General features: G+C 38.2%; 2 protein-coding genes and 1 long non-coding RNA gene across 11 annotated transcripts in view; 1 reads left to right on the top strand and 2 right to left on the bottom strand.

Moving 5' to 3' along the window:
* Nucleotides 1-25,501, top strand: part of WDPCP (WD repeat containing planar cell polarity effector) — a 783,785-nt gene that overhangs the window by 200,472 nt on the left and 557,812 nt on the right. For 3 of the 8 annotated variants that reach the window (XM_064364169.1, XM_064364175.1, XM_012477129.3), the window contains exon 1: nucleotides 23,593-24,388. The exons of 2 other annotated variants lie outside the window; for them this stretch is intronic. In XM_064364169.1, coding sequence (XP_064220239.1) covers nucleotides 24,314-24,388 — 75 coding nt within the window. In that variant the 5' untranslated portion in view covers nucleotides 23,593-24,313. Of the gene's footprint in view, nucleotides 1-23,590; nucleotides 24,389-25,501 lie in introns of those variants that run through there. 3 more of the 8 variants (XM_064364176.1, XM_021672876.2, XM_064364172.1) reach the window with 2 other exon arrangements.
* Nucleotides 5,396-23,638, bottom strand: MDH1 (malate dehydrogenase 1). 2 transcript variants are annotated; one of them, XM_021672877.2, is made up of 9 exons: nucleotides 23,536-23,638; nucleotides 17,541-17,639; nucleotides 16,607-16,703; nucleotides 14,704-14,879; nucleotides 13,101-13,223; nucleotides 7,714-7,890; nucleotides 7,184-7,297; nucleotides 6,556-6,645; nucleotides 5,396-5,731 (listed from the first exon to the last, which is right to left on the bottom strand). In XM_021672877.2, exons 1-9 carry the CDS (start codon nucleotides 23,536-23,538, stop codon nucleotides 5,606-5,608), a joined length of 1,005 nt encoding a protein of 334 aa, XP_021528552.1. In that variant the 5' UTR covers nucleotides 23,539-23,638; the 3' UTR covers nucleotides 5,396-5,605. The 2 variants fall into 2 exon arrangements, with proteins under 2 accessions (XP_021528552.1, XP_021528553.1); XM_021672878.2 differs by lacking the exons at nucleotides 16,607-16,703; nucleotides 17,541-17,639 and having other exon boundaries at nucleotides 23,536-23,610.
* LOC135269695 (uncharacterized) lies at nucleotides 8,015-13,093 on the bottom strand. Its single transcript, XR_010337946.1, has 2 exons — nucleotides 11,359-13,093; nucleotides 8,015-9,297 (listed from the first exon to the last, which is right to left on the bottom strand). It is a non-coding gene; the product is annotated as an uncharacterized LOC135269695 (long non-coding RNA).

Below are 25,501 nucleotides of genomic sequence, written 5' to 3'. Positions count from 1 at the left end.
TCCCATTGTTATTGCAGAAGTCTGTTATGAAGAAATGATGAGGGCTTGAACCAGGGCAGTGGTGGTAAGGACATGAGAAAACTGGATGGATTTAGAGATGTCTGTTCAGCTTTAAAGTACTTTACTCAATTGTGCTACCTGGGTCAGGCTATGAGTTTGATTTAGAATACAAGTCTATTCCCAGCAGAGTTACAGGGCAAACTGACAAGAACCTATTTATTCAGTAATGTGTATTGAACTCTCACTATATTGTGCTGGATGATACCAATTAGGTGACACTAATTGAATGAAAGCCTATATATTTCTACTGAGTCAGTAACCATTTTAGGTTATATAAGTACCCACCAATATTCAGAAATCAAAACAGATATGTTTCTTGTTTTGAGGTTTGTTTAAAGCCATGATAATCACAAAGATGATGAGTTCTCATACCAATTTCACAGAGACAACTAGGAACCTATTTTTGTTGCTTTTTGTTTTTCATCGTCAAATTCTTAAGCTTGCATACCAAAAATGTACTTCTAATAGATTTTTCCCCTGGTCAACATTCCTTGAGAAATATTGTGACTGTTTTAATCAAGGTATTGTTAAAAACATTCCTTGAGAAATATTGTGACTGTTTTAATCAAGGTATTGTTAAAAAAAAAAAAAAAAGGTTGGGGTCGTTTAGAAAGGACAGTTAAAATGGTATTGAATGTACATATAATATCAAAGCCAGAAGGCTGCTGTTTTTGTAACAAACTAGATTCACCAGTGTTTAAAAAAAATCTGTGTTTTAGGAATTTATCCTACAGATACACTTGCACATGTATGAAATAACCAACTTACAGAAATAGTCCAGCATCTTTATAGTAGTAAAAGATTGAAAAGAATCTAAAAGTCCATCAATAGGAGACTGGCTAAATGAAGTTTGCTATATCCATTCAATGGAATACTACATAACTTTTAAAATGAATGAGGTGGCTATGCAGGTATCTATATAGCTTTTTTTTTGAGACGGAGTTTCGCTCGTTACCCAGGCTGGAGTGCAATGGCGCAATCTCGGCTCACCGCAACCTCCGCCTCCTGGGTTCAGTCAATTCTCCTGCCTCAGCCTCCTAAGTAGCTGGGATTACAGGCATGCGCCACCATGCCCAGCTAATTTTTTGTATTAGTAGAAACGGGGTTTCACCATGTTGACCAGGATGGTCTCGATCTCTTGACCTCGTGATCCACCCGCCTCGGCCTCCCAAAGTGCTGGGATTACAGGCTTGAGCCACCTTTTTTTTTTTTTTTTTTTTTGAGACAGCGTCTTGCTTTGCTTTGTTGCCAGGTGCCAGACTGGAGTGCAGTGGCCCAATCTCAGCACACTGCAACCTCCGCTTCCTGTGTTCAAGCAATTCTCCTGCCTCAGCCTCCTGAGTAGATGGGACTATAGGCGCGTGCCACCATGCCCAGCTAATTTTTGTATTTTTTTTAATAGAGATGGGTTTTCACCATGTTGGCCAGGATGGTCTTGATCTCTTGACCTCACAATCCACCCACCTCAGCCTCCCAAAGTTCTGGGATTGCAGGCATGAGCCACTGCGCCTGGCCCTATATAGCTTTTATGTTTTTTTGAGACAGGGTCTTGCTCTGTCACTCAAGGTGGAGTGCAGTGGCATGCTCAGCTCACTGCAACTTCTGCTTCCAGGGCTCAAGCAATCCTCCCACCTAAGCCTCCCAAGTAGCTCGAATCCCAGCTGTGAGCCACCACATCCAGGTAATTGTTTTTTGTTTGTTTGTTTGTTTCTGTTTTTGGTAGAGAAGGGGTCTTGCCATGTTGTTCAGGTTGGTCTCAAACCCCTGAGCTCAAAGTGATCTGCCCGCCTTGGCCCCCCAAAGTGCTGGGATTATAGGCATGAACCACTGTGCCTGACCCTAAGTATCTATATAGCTTTAAGATACATTTCTAAAGAAAAAACACAGAGTGCAGAACAGTGTGTTATAATTTATGTACAAAGGGGGATGGTTTCATGTACACACATAGATTTACATACTTACTTTGGTTATGCATTGAATATTTCTGAGCTATAGGCCATGGGACAAAAATGAGGTTTAAATGGGTAGGAGTGAGGTGAGCAAAGAGCATTTCTTTTTACTATATATTCCTTTGCTTTTTTTGTTGCTGTTGTTAACGCTCAAAATAAATGTGTATTTTTTTTTCCTGTAAGGATGAACAAAAACTTGGTTTTCATTTAACACCATTTCATTGATTTTCTAATGTATATGTAACTTTTTTTTTTTTTTTCACTTTCTCAACCCAGCTTTTCCTGACTCCAGGAAGAACCGGGAAAAGAAGGCCTATAATTTTATTTAACTTATGATTTGACTGGCAGTGGAATTACAGGGTTTTTTCTCCTTCCTTCTTTATGCTTTTTAAGAATTAAATAATGCTGCATTGACCATCCACTTCTGTTGTTCAGGAAACAGTACCAGGGTCATGATCTGTAGAGGTCAATATTCCCTTAAGGTTTAAGTTTATACAGATTGTACCTCATTTGGAAAGCTTCTTAATCTAACTTTATTGGCTTAAGATGTAATGTCTTTTGCCGTGTAATGCACCCATGTATCTCTTCCTCAAGTACTAGTAAAATACTTAGGAAAAGGCGTAGGCTTTTCACATATTATCATGCTACTTAAAGACACAATTTCCTGGGCCTGGATTCTGTCCATTAAGAGAAGGGGCAACAAAATTCTTTGTTCTCTTGGTGAAGGTAACAGAAGTGCAGAGCATTAAAAAAATGGCATAAAAGGATAACCAATTTCACAATGTGACTATTCAAAGCAAAATCCATGCTTGAAAGGCACAGTTGGTGAAAAATTACTTGTTTCTACAAGTAATCTAGATGTCTCCAATAACTTTTATATATACATACTTTCTTCCTGTAACATCTATTTATTTATTTAGAGACAGGGTTTCTCCATATTGGTCAGGCTGGTCTCAAACTCCGAACCTCAGGTGATCCGCCCACCTCAGCCTCCCAGAGTGCTAGGATTACAGGCGTGAACCACTGCATCTGGCTTTTTTTAAAAAAAAAAACAAAAAACGCAGTCTTGCTCTGTCACTCAGACTGCAGGGCAGTGGCATGATCATGGCTCACTACAATCTTGACCTCCTGGGCCCAAGCAACCCTCTCACCTTGGCCTCCCGAATAGCTGGAACTACAGGTGTGTACCACCATGCCTGGCTAGTTTTTTATTTTTAGTAGAGATAGGGTCTCATTATGTTGCCCAGGCAGGTTTGCAATCCTCCCACCTTAGCCTCCTAAAGTGTTGGGATTACAAGCATGTCACTGCATCCAGATAAGATTTTTAAAATTCTACATAAAATTAGTTTTCATGCTTCCAACTAATTGCTCTCCTAAAGTTTGTTTTCTTCTTTTCTGGCTGTAAGTGGAGAGAAGGTAATTATAGAGGAAACCAACAGGAAGGAATAGGAGCATGTTTTCTTTCTCTTCAGCCATCTAGTCTCCCTCTAGTACCCTTTATTAGTATATATATATAATGTAACAAGAGTGTATATATATACATACATGTATATACATATATATGTGTGTGTGTGTGTGTGTATATATATATATATATATATTTTTTTTTTGAAATGGAGTCTTGCTTTGTCACCCAGGCTGGAGTGCAGTGGTGTGATCTCGGCTCACTGCAACCTTCCAGGTTCAAGCGATTCTCCTGCCTCAGCTTACCAAGTAGCTGGGACTACAGGCATGTACTACCATGCCTGGCTAATTTTTTATTTTTAGTAGAGATGGGGTTTCACCACATTGGCCAGGCTAGTCTCGAACTCCTGACCTCAAATGATCCCTCTGCCTTAGCCTCCCAAAGTACTGGGATTACAGGCATGAGCCACTGCGCCTGGCCTATTAGTATATTTTTAACAAGGAGTAACTGGTAAAGAAATGTGGCTTGCCAAGTTCTAGTCCTAATGTCACAAGAATATGTAAGAGTGTGTTTGGAACTGAAAGAAAATGACAACTGATACAATTTATACTTACTTTATACAAAACTTTATTCATTCTATATGAAATTGTTTTTATGCTTCGGATTAATAGCAGCCCTAAAGGCAGTTTTATTCAATTGCTTTCTTATTTTCTATATCATATAAGATAATGACCTAGGTAATTTTTAATTTTTTAAAAAGTAGACAGTCTCGCTCTGTTGCCCAGGCTGGAGTGCAGTGGCACAAACCTAGCTCACTGCAGCCTTGAATTCCCATGCTTAGGTGATCCTCTTGCCTTATCTTCCTGAGTAGCTGGGACTATAAGAATCTACCACTGCACCCAGCTAATTAAAAAAAATTTTTTTGTAAAGATGGGGTCTTGTTTTGTTGCCCAGGCTAGCCTTGAACTCCTGGCTTCAAGCAGTCCTCCTGCCTTGGTCTCCCAAAGTAGTAATTTTAAATAAATCCAACCAACAAATATTTGCGCATCCATGAAGAGTACTACATTACGCCTGGAGATATTTATTAATATGATATTGTCTATTACATGTGGAAAGTGTGTTAAGCATGAGGATGAAAAGGTAGAAAATGCCTTCTGTCCTCATAGGTTTGGGGAAAAAACAAGACTATTTAAAAAAACCCACTATTTTTCTAGTAATAAGCTTAGATTGAGAACTGCTAACACTAGCATAAACTTCTGTGGCATTTAGTGGTTATGAAATATAAGATTCCTTATCTGCTAAAAAGTAGTACCTCCAGGGAAAACCTATTACCATTTTTTTATATGATGAAAGTGTTCTAATTTCATCCAATGGCATAACACTGTTAACAATATTATCTATCTGCCATTTATTTAATATTAGTAGCTAGCCTTAAAATCAAATTATCTACAAAGCATGAATTAACCTTGAGATTTTTAAAATGTTATTTGTCCAATGTAGGTAATGCTTACAAATATATACTGAAATAGACTGATTCATTATCACAAGGTGGGTTTCTCTATTCTATTTAAATACAAGATTTATGCTTTATCTGTCTAGCCTTACTCCCTTCCCGTGGTTAAAATGAAAAATTACAATTCCTTAGGCAAGCTGGGAAACAAGCAAGTTTGTTTTCTTTTCTTTTTTTGAGGAGTTTCACTTGTTGCTCACCCTGGAGTGCAGTGGCATGATCTCGGCTCACTGTAACTTCTGCCTCTCGGGACAAGCTATTCTCCTGCCTCGGCCTCCCATCTCTATTATTTTTTAGTAGAGACGTGGTATCACTATGTTGCGAGGCTGGTCTTGAACTCCTGACCTCAAGTGATTTGCCTGCCTCAGCCTCCCAAAGTGCTAGGATTACAGGTGTGAGCCACCGTGCCTGGCTGCAAATTTGTTTTCTGAATAGACACTAAATATTAGCTAGAAACAGTGTCTGAGCCACTTTCATTCGAATATATATTTATTTAGAATGCACACTAACAGCATGATGATAAATTGTCATTCACAAACCTGTACCAAGAAGCACATAATTTTTAAAATGTGTTGTTTTTCACAAGTAATTTAAGTCTAGCATTATTATCATTTGGTACTTGAGTCAAAGACGACATTTAGATTCTTCAGCTTTGAGGCATTTAGTAACATTATTGTCTAGTCAGGCAGAGGAAAGAAATTCAAAAGCAGTTTCTTTTTCTTCTGTCAGTTCCTTTGCAGTAAGATCCATCTTCTCACGTGAGAAATCATTAATAGGGAGACCTTCAACGAACTTCCAGGTCTTATTCTGTTTGAAAATAATGCAAATAAGAGATTTAAACAGGAACTGATCTTCCAATAAGCAACAACCTAGTTTGAACTTATATTTATTTGTTTTAAAGTCTTATTCTAAAGAAGTAAATCAGAATCCAGATCTTAATAGATAATTCTAATAAAAACTCAACACTTGAATTTAAAACCCCTTGAATCTAAATTAAAAAAATAACTTTAAAAATGATTGACTTTAGCACAGTTATAATAAAGAACAACAACACTGAAAGACTTTGCTTCATTCAGAAATATATTATTTGTAGGTCTCTAATACTAGAGGCATAACAACATACTGTGTCTAGTGAGAAGAGTTGAATCTTCCTTTCCAGATTAATTTCAATCACAAAAACTTTTAATGACCTGAAGCTGAAATACATATTGTTTTAAAGCTGAGAAAAATGTCTACTTTAGTAAAGGAACAATTTTCTAGACGAAGTTATACCATTCTATTTTTGGGGGGGACAGGGTTCCACTCTGTTGCCGAGGGCGTGGTGCAGGGGTACTATCATGGTTCACTGCAGCCTTGACCTCCTAAGCTCAAGTGATCCTCCTACCTTAGCCTTTCAAGAAGCTGGGACCACAGGTGTGCACCACCATGCCTGGTTATTTTATTTTTGTAGAGATGGGGTCTCACTATGTTGCCCAGGCTGGTCTTGAACTCCTGGGCTCAAGAAATCTTGCCACCTTGGCCTTCCAAAGTGTTGGGATTACAGGGGTGAGCCATCGTGTTTGGCCAGTAATACCATTCTTAAACATATAACTACTTTCTCAAAGAAGGGAAATAACTCCAAAATACCTTACCTTGATTACAACAGGGAATGAGTAGAGCAGATCATCAGGAACACCATAGGAGTTGCCATCAGAGATAACACCCATGGACACAAACTCTCCCTGAAAATAACAATGTTTCACATTCTCATGGTGATTAGTTCACATAACTGACACATGAACCAATAAAATTAAACCAGGTGACCCTTTCTTACAATGTTCATAACATCATTACTATGTAAGGAACTATCATCAGCAATAGGTACTTCCACAAGATAACTTTCATGGATATTATTTCATTCCATTCTTCCATATCGTATGTGAAGTAGGCCAGGGAAACCTAATCCTCATTTTGCAGATGAGGAACCTGTGGACTAGAAGAAAAAATTTCACCCCTACTGTGTATCAGGCATTGTGCTGTTTTCCATATTTAATCTCCTTTAACCCTCACAACCCTGTGTATAATAGTAATGTCATATAAAAGATGACAAAACAGCTCAGAAAGGTCAAGGCTAAGAAACTCCTAAGGTTAGGTAGTTAGTAGGCAGCTGAGCTGAGAAATGAACCTAACCTGACTGTAGCAAAGGCTATATTCTTTTTATATTATAGCATCAGGCAACAAAAATAAAATAGTGACCTGTGCAAATGACTAAATCTTTACCTCTGGGGTTCCAAACCAGATGTCCCTGACGTGGTCACAGATGGCTTTTGCAGCAGACATTGCACTGGATAGTTTTCGAGCCTTGATGACAGCAGCGCCACGCTGCTGCACAGTCTGGGAAGGGGGCAGGCAAAGGCAGCAGTGTTATTTGATCATGATAGCAAAATTTTCATTGATTCCAGTAGACCCTGGGGTGAAAGGCTATGTCCAGGGCTTAATGTGTCCCCTCCAAAATCATGCAACCACCCGATGCTAGCCTTACCAATCCTTCTGGAAAAAGAAAACTATATATCCCCATACAAAGTTTATCATACTTCATGCAAAGACATGGATCTTGGTATAAATCTCAACTGCTATGCTACAGATTGCATCAGATCAGACTGGATCATGACTGGCTTACTATGATCCCGAAAATATGCAGTCATCAGAGCAACTGTGAAAGACCTGCTCTCCTTGAAGGTTTCCGGTCCTAAGTGTCTCTCAAGAGATTTTATGCTCAGCTGTTAAGAAGGCTCATAGATTTTTCTTACTGTGACAAATTCTCCCTTGAGCCAGTTGTCATCTTTCAGAGCTTCATAAACACCAACTTCCTTTCCTTGCAGTTTCACCTTGGCATGGTTGACATCTGGATACTGAGTCGAGGAATGATTTCCCCAGATAATGACATTCTTTACATCATTAGCAGTCACACCAAGTTTAAGAGCAATCTAGTTAAATTGAAAACAAATACATTACTTGGACTAATGCTTTTTATTTACAATTGGGACCTGTTTTGACAAATGCCCTTAAGTAAAAAGCTTCTGAAATTTCAAGAGAACACAAGAGTTATACTGACTTGTAAAAAATGTAAATTTATTGTTTGGCAGTTTCCTACAACAGCTTAACAGTGGTAACAACTGTGGACGTGAAACTTTATGGAGTAGAATGTTTAAAAGTAGGAAGCATCTCATAGTTTGTCGTTAACGTATTCGTACAGTATGTGTATCGAATATAAAACATTAATCAAGTTACTATTTATTAATCAATTTACTATTTCTTGAATATGTAAATGTGATCTTTTGTTTCATTGTTAATGTTTATTTGGAGATGTCTTCTCAGTGATTCTGAGTAATCAGGTATTTGGGCACTTTCTATGTAGGTAAAAATTTTATTATATAGCATATACAAACTAATTTTCAAATAATCCTAAATATAAAATTTTAGAGTTGGATGGGACTCAAATTACCAAGATATGACTGTTTTCATTTTATGTATCATGAAACTGAAGGAAAGAGGTTTTCTCTGTAAATATATGTGTGTATTTGTGTGTACACACATATATACACACTAAAATAATATATGTAACCATCTCTAGCTGTAACTCCAGAAAACACTTTAGGGTCTTGCAATGCTTTGCAATCACATGTAGTGTAAGTAGCCACAAAAAAGGTTAGAAAGTTATGTCTTGATAGATTTAAATAAAGCAAAATCAGCTTGCTTATTTGTCTGATAAGTTTATGTACAGAAAAGAAATTATGATCAGGTGTATGTATAATTTGTTCCTAATTCGACAACAGAATTTATGATGAACCAGAAGGGAATGTGGAAAAATATTTTAAGAAGCTGATCGGTTTTGATGACATTGTGGGCAATTCTTTCTTCTTTGTGTCCCAGTAAGAATGGGAGAGAAAATTAGTTGTGCCAGAATCTGTAGCTTTAGCACACATAATGCAGCATTTCAATATTTACCATGTGATAAAGGGAATACACTTTGATATTTTAAGGAAACTTTTAAAACAAGGGTAATAACAGCTCCAAACTGGAAATAACTCAAATGTCCTTCAAGAATGGTTAAATATGCTGGGCACAGTGGCTCATGCATGTAATCACAGCACTTTGGAAGGCCAAGGTAGGCGGATCATGATGTCAGGAGATTGAGACCATCCTGGCCAACATGGTGAAACCTTATCTCTACTAAAAATACAAAAATTAGCTGAGTGTGGCAGCGCGTGCCTGTCTGTAATCCCAGCTACTTGTGAGGCTGAGGCAGGAGAATCGCTTGAACCTGGGAGGCTGAGGTTGCCATGAGCTGAGACCGTGCCACTGTACTCCAGACTGGTGACAGAGCTAGAGTCCTTCTCAAAAAAAAATAAAAGAATGGTTAAATAAACTGTACTGTCTTATATATACAATAGAATACATAAAAGATGCATGGAAAAACAACAAAAAGGAACAACCAACAACCTGGATGAATCTTAAAGGCATTGAACTGAGGCAAAAAGAGCTAGTCTTGAAAGGTTCCTTATTGCATGATTTCATTATTGTAACATTCTCAAAATGACAAAATTGTAGAGGTGGAGTGCAGATAAATGATGTCAGGGACAAAGAAAGAGGGAGGTGTGACTATAAGAGAGAGTATGAAGCAGTTATTTTGTGAGTGATGAAGAAACTGTGTGTCTTGACTATGGTGGCAGTTATAGGAATCCACACTTGTATTTAAATGTCATAGAATCATTCATAAAGACACAGAAAAAATAAGTGAATGTAAAACTGGTAAAACTTCAGTAAGTCTAGTTAATAGTATTGTGTGTAATTTATCGACTTCCTGGTTTTGATAATATTCTGTAGTTATGTAAGATGCCATCAATGGATGATGGGTACATAAGACTTCTCTGTACTATTTTTTTGCGACTTTGGAGTCTAAAATTATTTCAAAATAAAAAGTAAAAAAAACTCCAACCAACCAACCGAAAAGGATAAAGATAAAGAAAAAGGCCATTACCTAAAATGTCTGGAATATCTTGACTGGTCTTCACACTAATTTATTCTGTTAAGTAAGAAGTAAACTGTCTTTACTTTCACTCTCAAGCTAGTTGAGACTGCTTTCTTAAATCCTAAAATTGTTAGTCTAAAAAAGTTTACTTAAAAATTTCTGTTTGTGATATTGTAAATCACTTTTGACAAACCTAATCCCTGCTTCATATAGTTTTGCAAGTATTAGGACTATTATCTACAATATTTGCATTAGTCTCTACAAATTAGTTGATGGTTGGTTTCTGGGGTAACCAGCTATTGATCTGCTTAGCCTGTAGGGTATGGTAGAGTAGCAAGGTGTTCAACCATTTTTTACGCGTGCCATGACCTGAAAGAACTGGGGAAGAAATTGCAGAAGAAATTGCTCTTACTTACATTTATACTTAAATTTAGCTAGTTTGGTATTAAAAAAGGATAAAATTTATACCTTGAACAATTAACTCAAGATATATATTACCAGGAGCTCAGAGCCCACAACTCCTCTGAATGTGAGCTTCAATGCTCCAAAGTACAGTGAAGACAAAATGCCTCTAGGCCTCTCCACCCTCAGTCCTCCTTGGCTCCTCTGCCTTCCTTTGTTCTTGTTGCCCTCCTCCTCTTGCTCCTGTGATCTCTTTAGCTAGTCCAGTTCTGTCAGGACAGCAAAGGCCAGGTACTTTGCACCCAGAAGATGTAATTTCTTAATATGATTCATGTCACAGCTAGTCTAAATTAATATGTAACCAGAATAACAATTCTTTGCTCCCTTAGACACTCATGTCTGTCATATAGGTCTGTTAAAGTTTTTGATTAATTCTCCAGCCCTAGGAATTTTCTTCCATGTGATACCAGCTAACTGATACCATTGTCAAATAACCTTATCATTATAAGACATAAATATCATATCAGCAGACATAAATAACAGCGCTGGCTTGCAAATACACAGCAAAGTTCTACAGGTGATAAACAGTCACTAAGTAGCTAAGGCCTCAGAATTCTAAGACAAAAAACCTAGCAACCATTCCTGTAAGAAAAACTCATATTCGGGTTATTTTTCTCACTGGACAAATAATTTCTTTTAGAGGAAGAAAGTGGTTCTTCAGAGACTCCCTAAAAGCTCTCTCTATGCCAGAGTGATATGCTGAAATAGTGCCTAGCCAAGGGCCTGGGAATAACAAAGAACATGTCCCAAGTGAAGGTTAAAGTCTGAGGAGATAGCACTTTCTTCCCACTTTGCTCATTCAGAGTTTAGCCCTGCAATGAAAACTGTTTCAGGCACTAGGACAAAGCATCTCTCTCTCTTTTTTTTTTTTTTTTTAAGCCTACAGCACTTGGTATTCCCAGGCGGTCTCCCATCAAGTACTAACCAGGCCCGACCCTGACAAAGCATCTCTTAGTAGTACCTTTGGAAGCAGAATTTTCCAAGGCCTGTCTCCAGCAAAGCCTCAGGCGAAACAGCAAAAAGTGGTTGTCAGTGTCATTGTGCTACCTCTTTCTTCTAACTAAATAAGTCACTTTTTTTGGCAATCCAGAGTTTACAACTGTAACATATATAATATCTCTACCTTTACAACTGTCCCACAATGCCCAAACCTCCTACCTCCATTCATTCAAACAAACTCCTATTCCTACTCAGCTACCACCAGACCCAGCTCACCGCCTAAAGCCTCTCAGGGAATATTTGCACTTTAAGCTAAAAATTTAAGGGTTGTTATCTAACAACCCCCTAAATTAGGAATGTTTAGGCTGTATGCCTCTTAGAAATAAAAACAAAATCAACTAATAATAATAGCAGCCAATCTTCCTTGAGTTTTACTATGTGCAGACACCTTGCTGAGGGCTTAAAATGGATATTATTTAATCCTTATAAGAACTCTCTGAGGTCGATATAATTATTATTACATTTTATACATTGAATACACTTTCTCAAAATCACAGAGCTAGTAAGTGGACTAAGGGCAATTGATAACATTAGGTAAGAACATACATAAGGGTTTGGAGTCAGGCAAATCATGGTGGCTCCATAATTTATGAGCTATATGACTCAGCAGGTTCCCTGACTTCCTTGGGCCTCAGGTTTCTTACCTAAAGTAGGGACACTATGAGATACCTCATATGGTTACTATAAAAATTAAATGGAAAATTATATGTCTAGCATTCAATTTACAGTAGATGCTTAACAAATGTATATTCTTTTCTCTTTCACTAGGCGTTCCAGAGCTAAGGAATATTAATTCTCAGTTCAGGGTAGTAGTGCTTCAACTTAGACCTCACAGCATCTTCTGGTTAACAACTTTTTTTTAAAACTAAATAAAGTTATCTTCTCTAGAAGAAAAAGCACTGAACTCATAGACCTATCTAGCAGTGATGACCTACAGCCAAGAAGGAATGGCCAGAAAAGCATTAGGGCAAAGAGGTTTTGTCCAAAACTAGAACTTTATCGTGACTTCCAATGGCACCAGGACCAGTTAGATCTGAAAAAGCCTAGGAAACTAGCTCAGATCAGTGGCTTGGCTTCTAATTTTTTGAAAAGCTATTGTTAATTCCCGGTCACTGGTTCTTCAGCATATTTATCTATGGATCAAAAGATAAAGAAAATTAGCAACAGAGTTTAGCTCCTAAGTAGTGAAAGTAGGAAACTTTACAGATACACACAGAATATTAAAAAGACATAAAATTAAAAACTAAATTAAATATAAAATTAAAAATTAAAATCTGAATTTGATTATTTAGCTGCAGGTAAAATAGAAGCAGAACCACACAATCACACAACGCTCAAGTTCTTTGTTTATATAATTTCCTATATATCTGACAAAAATTAAACTAAATTATATATCATCATGTATAACAAATTTTTAACCACTGTAACAAGAGAATATTAGTAACTGCATTTAATTATAGTTAGCAATAGAAATAAAGACAAAATCAAGTAGGAAGTCCAGCCTCTGGTCCTTTACAAGAATACATTTAAAGATTCTGTAACAAATTAATGATAATTTACTTTTAATTTAATAAAAGTAATAGGTTCCTACTAAACAAAAATAAGAAAAAAAGCACAAACTCAGATTCAGTTATTTTACAAGTGAGAGAAAAATGTTTTAAAGATGAACATTCATAAGATTTAAGACTTATGAATTTTTCTTACTTGAGCTTTAGCTCGGTTGTGATCCAAACGGGTTAAGCAACTGAAGTTCTCCTTGGGGATGGATGGAGCTGACTTGGAGGCAGTCAGGCAGTTGGTATTGGCTGGATTACCCACAACAATAACCTATGAGGAATGGAAGGCACAGAAAAGTTACAGACTATATACTTACTAACTAAGCTATGTTAAAATTTGACAGAAAATGTCTAACAGGTAGCCTTTGTATAGGGGACGCTTGGGAAACACTATTTGGCATAGGAAAATGCATTTTAAATTATAAAATCTTCAATAAAATGATAAAAATTTTTGAAATAATATATTTATAGAAAAATTACAAGAATATTATATGACTCCCACGTATCTTTAGTCTTTTTTTTTTGGTACCTCTTTTGACAAGCTGCAGACAAGATACTTCATTGTCTCTAAGTACTGCAGTGCTGGTGAATATTTCTCACAGACAAGGATGCTTTGCGGAGGTGGAATTACTATGCAAGCAATACTATACCTCCAAAAAGCTTGGAATTTAGCAGTCTGAACAACATTGTAATCTTTTATTGGGACCTGAGGATTTCTATTCAACTTTTATTATTTTCTGTGATTACAGAAAACAAGTGAACTACTTAAAATTTAAGTCCACAGAAAGCAAAAATGCAGACATCTATGAAATGTCATAGATAGAACATTATAATGGGCAACTTAAAAAATCTTAAAACGTTTTCTTTCACTTTTTTTCAAAGTCAAGATAGTAAAGTATACAGAAATCAGTTTAACCTTAACCAGCAAGCCTATTTGCTGTATGACAATTATGTTCTAGTTAATTAATAGTTTGCTAATAAAAGGTTTGGCTGGAGGTGGCGGTGGTGGCTCATGCCTGTAATCCCAGCACTTTGGGAGGGCGAGGCAGGTGGATCACATTAGTTCAGGAGTTGTAGACCAGTCTGGCCAACATGGTAAAACCCCGTATCTACTAAAATTCAAAAATTAGCTGGGCATGGTGGCATGCACCTGTAGTCCCAGCTACTCGGGAGGCTGGGACAGGAGAATCGCTTGAACCTGGGAGGCAGAGGTTGCAGTGAGCCAAGATTGCGCCACTGCACTCCAGCCTGGGTGACAGAGCAAGACTCCATCTCAAAAATAAAAATTAAAAAAAAAAAAAATAAAAAAGGCTTATTGTAATATTAAGACATATTTAGAAACCTGAGCATTCAGAAACTACCATCTTCAACTCCTGAGAATAAACTTATCTTATGGCTAGCTATCTCCTTTCAGAATCACACACAAATCCAAATGTCTGAATAAATATTCCCATACAGCAAAAATGCATCAAAATGTCCTATGCCTTCTTTATAGGTTTAAGAACTAATATTAAATTTTCACATTATACTAACAGGAAAAATATTTTTGAGTACTCTGAATATAGATTTCCACACTGTAAGAAAAAACCCAGAAAGAGATAGCTTAATGAGCAAAACTCTATAGCCGTATTTACTGATGATTGTACAGAACTAGAAAAAAGGGCAAATAATTTTGGTTTTACTTAAATGCTAAAAGTGTAAGTTTCAAATGCTAATAATGAAAAGATCCCATAAAATACAGTGTTGGTCACCTTAACTGACTTCTTTGCGTATTTATCCAAGGCTGCACCCTGGGATTTGAAGATTTTCACGTTTGCTTTCAGTAAATCTTTTCTCTCCATGCCCTCCCTTCTTGGCATGGAGCCTACGAGAATGGCCACATCCAGGTCTTTGAAGGCAACCTCTTCTTTATCTGTTGCGATGACATCTGTGGACATGGCAATAAATATGCAGAGCTACTTAAACACCAAAGTTTGAAGTTTTCTTTTTCATATTGAATCTACCCATTAATTCTTTTACTTGTTCCAAGTGTTTACATATCACACTGATATACGTTTCAGGAGCCTAAGAAAGATAATACATTAATTTAACAATCAAAACATCAGAAATGTCAATAGATGCATTTTGCTTTTCCTATTTCAATAATTACCTTAAATTTCAAAAATTCCATAGCTTTTATCTTTTATAATCATATATGATGCAAGGTATAACGATGACTTTTGAAGCAACACTTATTATTCACACGAATTACCACATAACACAAAAGAGCAACTAATTCACCTAATCTTTAAATTGCAATTACTTTAAGGTCTAAGATACCAATCACAAATTTAAAAATCATAAATGTTTATTAAGGAGTTTTGTGCCAGGGATAATACTAAGATACTTATATTATTATCAAATTTAATCTTCACATTTTATAGATGGAGACACTGAGGTTTAAAGAGATTAACTCTCCACCATCAAAAGATAATGGAGCTGTAATTCCAGCCTAGGTTGGTCCAGAGTTCAACCACTATGCTCCAGTGTTAGTACAGTAAGCGCACATCACTTGCTTTTTGACTAAAGAACATATATCATCGTACTTCTTTGTTGATTATATTAAAAAAGCTTTGATCAACATTTAGCAATTTCACTGGAAAATTGGCCATCATAGTTGCATCATAGTCAAGGCTGCCATAAATCTGAAAATGGGCATAGGCAGGAACACCAGTTGGAGGAAAAAAAAATTATCTTCCTCTTCCCAGTTACACGTCCTTATTTGCTGAACTTTCCCTTCCCTGTCATATTCACATCTGGCAGGGGACAAACTGACTGCAATCTGGGCCCTTCAGAGAAAGCACAGGGAACTCAGCAGACAAAGGAATACAAATGGGAAAAAGCAGCAAAGCTGATTTGCAAAGAACTGTGGGTGAGAAAAGGGAACCAACAGAATAGTGTGGGCAGTCATGTATTCTTCTATGGAACTATGCAACCAAAAGACTTAGATGGCAGAGTATTCCTTCTAGCAAATGTTTACTCAACAGATGAAGAATTTTAAGGAAAGTTTTTCTTGGGAGGTATATATTGTTTTGCTTAGTGCAAACTTCTAGGGGAGTATCATTAATTAATCCCTACCGAAAAAAAAAAAGACTATGATGAAGCTATAGCTAAAGAAGAATATTCAAATTAATTTAGAATTATTTTAATAAACTTCAATCAAATTTAAGGGTTCCTTATTATATTTGTGGTATAGTTCAATGCTTTGCAAAGGCCCTTATCTGAGCTCTTCTGAATTTTTTGCAAACTATACAGCATATGGTAAGGACAATTTTACACTCTGTCTCAACCTGATGACTGGTAGATGTGATGGGGACCATATAAGAGGAACCAACTAACTTCCAGAACAATATATAGAGAAGGACATCCTGCACAACTGAGAAAGTTTTCCCTTACAGGATGCTACTATTACCATTTAGGTAGACTACATAACACAATGTAGACAATTCCTACACTGTCTATAATGTATGTGTGTAGACAATGTCAGGTATATAACCCTTATGCAATATTATACTTAACTGACATAATAAATCATGTACACACACATTTGGGGAAAAAGGATAGTCCTTTACCTGACACTGATATTATAAAATCCTTTCTCTATCCCTAACTCACCTTTCAGGAGGGGAAGGGCACAGTCTTGAAGTTCCATTAGGACACCGTCCAGGACACCCATCATGGGGGTGATATCCAACAGCACAAGAATTATAGGCTACCAAATATCAAGGACAGTATCTGTTAGTGTAGGCTATTTCATTTAGACACAAGACAGTCTTTTCACAGTTTTTATTTGGTATGTACATGCATATAATTCCCAATAATTAGTCATGATGATTATTTTAGGAGGTCAGGTATCTAGTACTATGCCCTTTCAGAAAAAAGAATGCTATAAAACCAGCACCGGTTTGCTAACAGACACAGTGAGAGGAATCACCACTACTCAATTTTAACAGTATGTGAAAAAAACATCAAATTGAGTGACATACCACAGCTTGCTCTTATTGTTAATAGCTGTATGTTTGATTTCAGTTCATGCAAAGCTAAGTACAGTATCTGACATGAAAGAATAATTCAATATCCACGGGTCAAGAAATGGAATAAATAAATACCTTAGAAAAGGATTTTACCGTAAATTAATCAGGCTTGTTGGAAATGGGAGCACCTGCTTCTATTGGGAAGCAGGTCCATTCTGACTATTTTGGTTCTAAAGGCCATTTATGAACAAGGAGGTGCTTATTGAGCAACTTTCTCTCCCACATGACTATAAGTTACTGTCATTAGTGTTATCTCCCATTGACTGACACCTGCTGGTTACAGCAAGTCAACTAAGTACAATATATGGAAGAGTTCTCATTTGCAAAGTGCTTTCAGTGCCTGGAGCAATACATATAAATACCTTACTAGCTTCCACTTATAGCAATGTGCTTATTACATTTGTTGGGATTATCTATTCCTTCATTGTTTTACAATTTGTGTACAACTGAATACAGAATTTTATTAACCATATTCTTACTCTAATAACTTAAGATTTATAGACATCTGTTCCTACCTGGTCTTTACCAAAGACAGAACCATTTCCAATACTGTACAGCAGTGAATATGCAATCTGACCAGCTGCTCCAGTCACAAGGACTCTGATTGGTTCAGACTGTAATGAAAAAGACCCATTAACATCTTTAAGTACTACTGTACCTTAAAAATATATAGTAAGAAATCCACATACTTTAAAAGTGAATATAAAATTTTAAAGTCTGTTTGCATCTGGCTTAGTAGAAAATGAATGTGCTGCATATTTACGTGGTGTTATTTAACTCTCACTATGTAGGGAGCTAAAAGTGTTATCTTGGATTTACTTACATAATCTTATCCCACCTTTCTGAGGATATTTTACCACTAATATAGGCCCAACAATGTTGATGTGCTCGGCATGTGATGATCCAAACCCTGGTGGCCACTAGAACTGCATATATCCTTATTATGCAAAGCCCCCACTCCCATCTGTTCAATAGAATCTTCATACCAAGAAGAGGAGTAAGAGGCTAAAACTTTCCATTTACACCGGGCGCAGTGGCTCAAGCCTGTAATCCCAGCACTTTGGGAGGCCGAGGCGGGTGGATCACAAGGTCAAGAGATCGAGACCATCCTGGCCAACATGATGAAACCCCGACTCTACTAAAAATACAAAAATTAGCTGGGTGTGGTGGTCGCATGCCTATAGTCCCAGCTACTAGGGAGGCTGAGGCAGGAGAATTGCTTGAACCCGGGAGGTGGAGGTTGCAGTGAGCTGAGATTGTGCCATTGCACTCCAGCCTGGAGGCTGGCGACAGAGTGAGACTCTGTCTCAAAAAAAAAAACAAAAAAACTTCCCATTTACATTGAGCCAAAACATTTAATTAAGACAATCATGCTTCAACTTTATTGTCTGAAGGAGGAAAAACAAGACTTTATTTTTTATTTTGGGAGAAACAAAAAGGAGAAAATGATAATATCTGGATTATGGTATATTTTAGTATTAAATAATAAATAACAACAGCAACATGTAGTGACAGACAACTGACAACCTGATTCCAAGGGTCAATTATTTTTAAAAGCAAGGAGGGGGAAGACATACAAAGAGAGATTTCAACAGACCCTGAACAAAATATAGACATATAAACAAAGATAACTGATATTCAAGGTGATGACTCTGAATCATTAAAAAAAGACTAAGCTAAGAGAATGTAAAAAATAGAATTTTTTTTTTTTGTGTGTGGTTTTAAGGAGCCAAAAGTTTAATAGGTAAAATAGAAGGAAGAAGAAAACAGCTCCCCCATACATAGACAGAGGGAGGGGGGACTGAACAAAGAGAAAACCTCTGGAATATTTCTATTAAAAAGAACAATAATGTTTAGAAACTTAATTGGTAAGTTTAGTTAGACAGAAAAATTCAATTAAGGTGAACCATTCCTTTCCCTGACAATGCTGGGTAAATGTCTTTCCACTGCCATCTTTACCTCTAGCAGCATGGAGAAATGGTCCATTGATGTGACTAAGCCTAGAACTGTTTGGTTTCTTTTTATTTAAAATTCCCTCTTCCAGATGAGAATCATGTCTCTGAGATGAAACAAGAATGGATAGCCTGGAAGGCTTCTTTTACGCTTCTAACTATAAGCTCTGAAGGTCGGCAGCACTCAGCAATTTGGTACCCATAGAAGCCAAAGGAAAAAAGTTTCAAAAAAGAAGTGTCAGGCTGGTTGCAGTGGCCCACACCTGTAATTCCAGCACTTTAGGAGGCCGAGGTGGGCAGATCACCTGAGGTCAGGAGTTCAAGACCAGCCTGACCAACATAGAGAAATCCTGTCTCTACTAAAAATACAAAAATTAGCCAGGCATCGCAGCACATGTCTGTAATCCTAGCTATTCAGGAGGCTGAGGCAGGAAAATTGCTTGAACCTGGGAGGCTGAGGTTGCGGTAAGCCAAGATTGCACCGTTGCACTCCAGCCTGGGCAATAAGAACTCAGTTTTAAAAAAAAAAAAAAAGTGTTAACTGGTGTAGAAAAATGATCATAGCCAACTATACAATATTTGTTTTCTAATTAGTCATTACTATTTATAGAAAAATCTTTAGTGGCCTAAATATGTTTTTCATTCTGTCATTTCCCTTCTTTCCTTAAAGTCAAGTAGAATAGGTAAGGAAAATGGAATAGAGGAAGAAATTATTATTATTATTATTACTCCCTTTCCCTTTAGAATGCAAGATCCTTAAGGACAGGAACTGTCTATTTTATTTACTGCTATATCTCAGTTGCCTAGAAAAACTCCTGGCACATAGTTATAACTCCGATATTTACTTGAAGGAACAGCTGGGTCCTGTAAAACTACCAAAAAGATGGAAATGTGTAAGAACTGTTTGGAAACATATGTAACACGCTTAAAATTTTTTTTAAAAAGATATTTTATTCATTTAAGATATTTAAGGCTGAATGCAGTGGCTCACGCCTACAGTCCCAGCACATTGCTGGGGGGCTGAGGCAGTAGATCACTTGAGCCCAGGAGTTTGAGACCAGTCTGGGTAACACAGTGAGATCCTGTCTCTTAATAAACAATTTAGCTGGGTGTGGTGGCACATGCTATAGTTCCAGGCACTCGGGAGGCTGAGGTAGGAGAATCACTTGAACCTTGGAAGGCTACAGTGAGCCATTACTGTATCAGTGCACTTCAGCCTTGGTGACAGAGCGAGATCCTGTCTCAAACAAACAAAAATTTATTCATATATACTATGAAGACAAAAGGTATTTTATTCATATATACATTTTCAGAAGGTTGTAAACTTAGTGACCACAATAGTTCCAACTATAGTTAACAAAATTATTTATGTCACTAGTACTAATGATAATGCCTTATAAATCTACTGATGAACTGCTGTCTCATTTAATTCATTCATTAAACAAAACACCACTAAATTCCTATCATGTACTCGGTACTATTTTAGGCCAAGGAATCCATTGGTGAATCATAAGAAGAAAACAAGAGGATAAGCCAATTCTCTAAAACAGGGGGCTAGAGAGGCAGTAGAGAGTAGTAGTTAAAGAGATTGACTCTGGAGTCAGACTTTCTGGGTTCAAGTCCTGGTTCCACAACTCATTAACTGTATGCGCTAGGACAAGTTACTTAAACTCTCTGTATTATTTCCCCATAGTAAAATGGAGACAATAATAGCAATTATCTAACAAACAGAGCAGTTTTAAGGATTAAAAGGGTTAACACACAAAGCACTAAGAACAGTAGTAGCAAAAATTCATCACAGAATTTTCCTCTAAAGACTTTAATAGCTTGTGGTTTTCTATTTACATGTCTGTTGCTCTCTATTAGGCTGTGAAGCCCCCTTGAGAGCAGTCTGCCTTTGATATGAATTTGCATTTCCATATGGTGTTCAACAAGTATTTGTTGAATGAGGGAAGGTTAGAGTAACAAGTATAAACACATACTACTTCAATGTACAGCAAGCTAGGATGAGTTAAAGCGGGGTGGGAGAAAGTGAAGATCATGATCTATAAAGTTTAGCCTTCCATAAGGTCACTTGTATGGTTAGAATAATGCAGTCAATTTTAGTAGATACTTAAAAACGTGTTCACAGTATCACAGCCCTTAGTGATGGGATTGTGGCCACCTAATGAAGAGTTAATTCCACTTCAGCAGTTTCCTTCTGTGTCTTTGGAGAAATTACTTTCACAGGTAGGTAATTCCATCTTATTAACAGTAGTATGAGGCTTAGTGTCTGAATGTTTGAAGATGAAACAGAGAAAGAAAAGTCCAGGTCTGGTACATTGGAGCTGAAAAGCAGGAGGGTGGGAGAGTCCTGCTGACTTTCACAATGTTACAGTGTGAACATAGGTTACTATTCTTTGCTCAGATATCTGGGCAGTCTGCCAAGATCCAAAGAAGGAATGTCTTTGCTCTTAGCAAGGCACCAATGATCTTCCTGCAGATGCAGGCTCTGTGCTAACTTCTCAGCTACAAAGATTGAATTTAAGTGTCTCTGTTACTCCACAGATGGATCCACATATTCCTTTTTCACTTTCTAATTTATATATATTTCTAAATTACATATATTTCTGTAACACAAAAAATAAGCACTACCATTTAGATTCCTTCATACAGTTTATTTTGCTGTCACTCCCTATAGACAACAAGCAAAGAATCCTCCCCTTTGAATGAGCTTACAAAAAAGGCTTTTTTCTAACTCTGATCATTCATACACTCTCCTGAAGGGACAAGAAAATTGAGTCATGTGTGAGTTTGCTGTCAGTTTCAGCAAACTGCCAGACAAATTCTTCTTTATGTTCTGTCTCTCTGCTATCTGGCACCCCAGTGACCTTCTAGGGATGGGACCTTGCTAGGGAAAACCAGCTAAGAATCAGGAGCCCAAAATCTCTCTGTGACCTTGGGAAAATTATCTGACCTCAACAGACTACATTATAAGAGTAGATAAAATAATCTCCAAATTTCCTTTGAATTCTAGAATTCCAATATTTTGAACTGCAAGGAATAAAGCTATAAAAAATCTACATGTAGATAACATAGTTGAGTTTGTATATGCAGTATGAGCTGGTAACTTCATCCAAAATCTCAGCTAGTAAAAATAAATTTTCAGAGAGTTGAGTACACTGTCTCTCCCCTGCTGCGAGACCCCACTGCAGTGGTGCCTATAAAAATAAATATTCAGAAAGACTTGATAAGTATAAGACACAATATAGAAAAATGGAAAGAGTGTGAGACTCTTGGGGCAAATTACATTCTCTCTGGGCCTCGATAAACTCAACTTAAAGATCTGAAGTGGGGAGATTCGTCAAAATGACCTTTAAAAAATCCCATTTAGTTCTAAAAGCAAGAAGTCCAAGGTTCTCAGATAATAAGTACCTCTGCTTACCTAAGGTTATTAGGACAGAAACCACTGAAACCGTAATTTAAATGACTAATTATGTGACAAAATATTTAGGAAACCTAGGTTTAACACCCACTGGAAATTAGCAGCTGTCTTCACTGGCCCCGTTATATAGGCAGAGAGAGTAATGCCCTTGCCTTGAAAATCTGTCTTTTCAGGTTCTGGAAAATTTCCAATTCATTCGAACATTTCTCCACATTCTCCAGCCATTTTAGTATTTTGGAGATAAAGTAGAAAAAGTAGTCTCAACTATAAATAAAAGCCACTGTGTTTATAGTATGAAGCGATTTCTCTGAGTTTGATAACAAATGTCACCTTCAAGCAGTACGCAAATTATTCCTACGTCAGAGTTCCTTCAACAACCCTCCCCCTCCCCCTCTCTTTCAGCAGAGGCAAGAGATGGAGATCTAGGTTATTCAGGTCTTCCATGACAAAATGGTTATACTGTTACATTTAAAAGAGGTGCTTCTGGAACTCATAACATACAGTTCAATAAAGAATATATGCAGTAGTTATCTGGCTAGTGATGCCGTCACTTCAGCATGTCCTGGCATTGCAAAAGGAGATCAATGAACGGGTTCCAAATAACATTTTGTGAAATTAGATATGGCGGAAACACCTCCCCCAAACGCACATCGTAATCTGGAGCACCAGGTAAATACTACCTTTCCAGATTTTTGCTTTCAAAGGCCCTGTGACAAAAGCCCTTATAAACACTGTGGGCTAATGAGGAGAAAAAGAGGTTAGGACCCATCCTTTCCCTCCCATCGCAAACCTTATCGTCCTTATCAAACAAACCCCATAATGTCGTTCGGAAAATAGCTAAAGCGTCGTATTTTGTTCTCTCGCCATGCAGCAGGATTAAGATCGTGCCTCTCCAAGGACGAATACTTCTCCAGAGTCCTCCTAAGGGCCTCCCCATGCCCCGCAAGGTGGACGTCAATCCCTTCCCAATTATTGGGTCACTTCGACAATCCCCAGAAGATGAGTCCGAGCTTTCCAAAGGGCACGAAGGACAGTGCCTTGCAGATCTGCCTCTCAAAAGTCCCTAAAGTGCAAGAAACCCCACACAAGGGCGCGAGTGCCGGAGATAGGCAGCCACCCGGGGCCCACACTCACCATGACTGAAAACTGCGAGGACAATTTCAACGCCTGCAAAACGAGCCTCAGAGCGTCAGGTCACCTCTACCGCGGAACTGACTCGGAGAGGGCGAGCGGTGTTAGCGAAAAAAGGCTCCGCTCGCGACGCGGCGCTCTCTGGGAATTGTAGTTTACACTGCCCTGGTTCTGGCGCAATCGCCAAAGCGTTTCCGTCAAGTATTGAACTACACTTCCCGAGACCAGAGGGTGTTCTCACGTTCCTCTCACTGCGCAATTCGCCGATTGCAAAGTAGTCCCTGAGGATGAGCCGCTCTGATTGGAGGACGACGACACGCGGATGGTTTGGGCTCATGGAAAAAAGGCCTGCCTGATGGCGCCTGGCAATTGGCGGGAGAGACGGCGTATGTAACTCTAGGGAGGAGAGACCGACACCTTAGCGACATCACCCGCAGGCGTGCGACTGAGACTTCATCCTCCCCTGAGGGTAAACGTGGGAGGTAAAGAGACCTTCCGCTGCGTAAAGCTCGCTCGACCCGGAAACAAAATCTTTTAAAAAACAATTCACACTCTGGAGGGGAGGGGGAATAGTTAAGTTGCGACTACCCGACAGCTTCTGAGGTTGCTAAGCGACGAGGCGGGAGCGCGTGCACACTCAGGCCGCTGGGTAGCACCTGAGCGAACTGTGGCGGCGGCGGCCCGGAGACCCTAGAGACGGAGCAAGCGTGTCGCTCCCTCCCGGGTGCAGGGACTCTTGCTTAGGAAGCTTCTGCCCGGGGTAGAAGCTTCTGCCCTGGTAATGAGGCAAGGGTTTTCGCGGGACGCCTACTCCGAAGCGAGCGGGAGCGGCGCTTCTTCCCCAGTCTCGAGGCAGGTGAGCCTTGGCCCTAGGGCAAGAGGTTTTTCTTTTAAACTTAGAGTCAGGAATGCAGTTGTGCGCCGTCCTGCATTGCTTTTATTAACTGGGCGGCTGCCTGCATGTTCGTAGGTCCCATCTCTGCGCCGAGTATGAGGGGTGTGGGAATGCAACTATTCTGGAGGGGGTGGTGCCCTGGAGTAGGCGCACCCCCAACCCCCCTGTAAAATTGAGCTTTTCCAGAGTTAAATCAAAAATATTTATTGAGCATCTACTTTGTAGGAGTTCGCAATATTCGGATATAACTTTGTTTAAGCCCTCCGTGAATGTTGAGTTTTGCCCATTCTCTTTTTGGAAGAAACAGGGTGCGCTTTAAACCATCTTGAGTCTTAAAGTTATGCCAGAACGGCATTTCTGAGGAAAGACTGGAAGCTGAATGGGAGACACTGGTTGTTTAGTCAGTCAGTCTCAGCTGGTAAAACAACTTAAGAGGTTCTCTTTAAAATGAATGCTGCCCAAGAGAATTGCTGTGCTCTTTAAAAGCTTGTTTCATGTGGATGTTAAAAGGAAGATACGATGCTTGGGAGTAGCATACACGTAATGAAAATGATTAAAACATATCTATTAGATTACATTGTTATAACTTCCGTTTTTTCCTCTATTACTGATAAATGAATGCCAAGTAAAATATCTTTCCATTTTTCTCCGTTTTGGAGGATTTACTATTTTTGGAACGAAATGTAATGCTTTAATTTTAGCATTTATTAATATCATACCTGAATGACTCTCCTTGTATCTCTTTATTCATTTGGCTCTCAGGCAACAAACTTTCCTGGTTTTCCTCTTTTGTCACTGGTTCTCAGTCCTTCCGAGTTTTTTTTTTAAAGCTTTTTTTTTTGTCGTGATCTCTTAACATTGGGGTGCCTGCATTCTGTCTATACTCAATCCTTCAGTGAGCTAATTCATGAGTTGCATCACTTCAAATGCTACTTTTAATGCAAAAAGCTCTCAAATTTATATGTCTACTTCTGAATTAGTAGGTGTGCATTATTCTCAAGCCTAGGTTCTCTGAGTTTTACTTTTTACTCTGAGCTGTTACCAAAAATGTCTCTCGTTATCCTAAACGAATTC

Source organism: Aotus nancymaae, unplaced genomic scaffold (genome assembly GCF_030222135.1).
Source record: "Aotus nancymaae isolate 86718 unplaced genomic scaffold, 86718_ANA_hifiasm-v0.15.2.pri h1tg000057l, whole genome shotgun sequence".
Taxonomy (NCBI): Eukaryota; Metazoa; Chordata; class Mammalia; order Primates; family Aotidae; genus Aotus; species Aotus nancymaae.
This window is presented reverse-complemented; position numbering and strand designations above follow the sequence as displayed.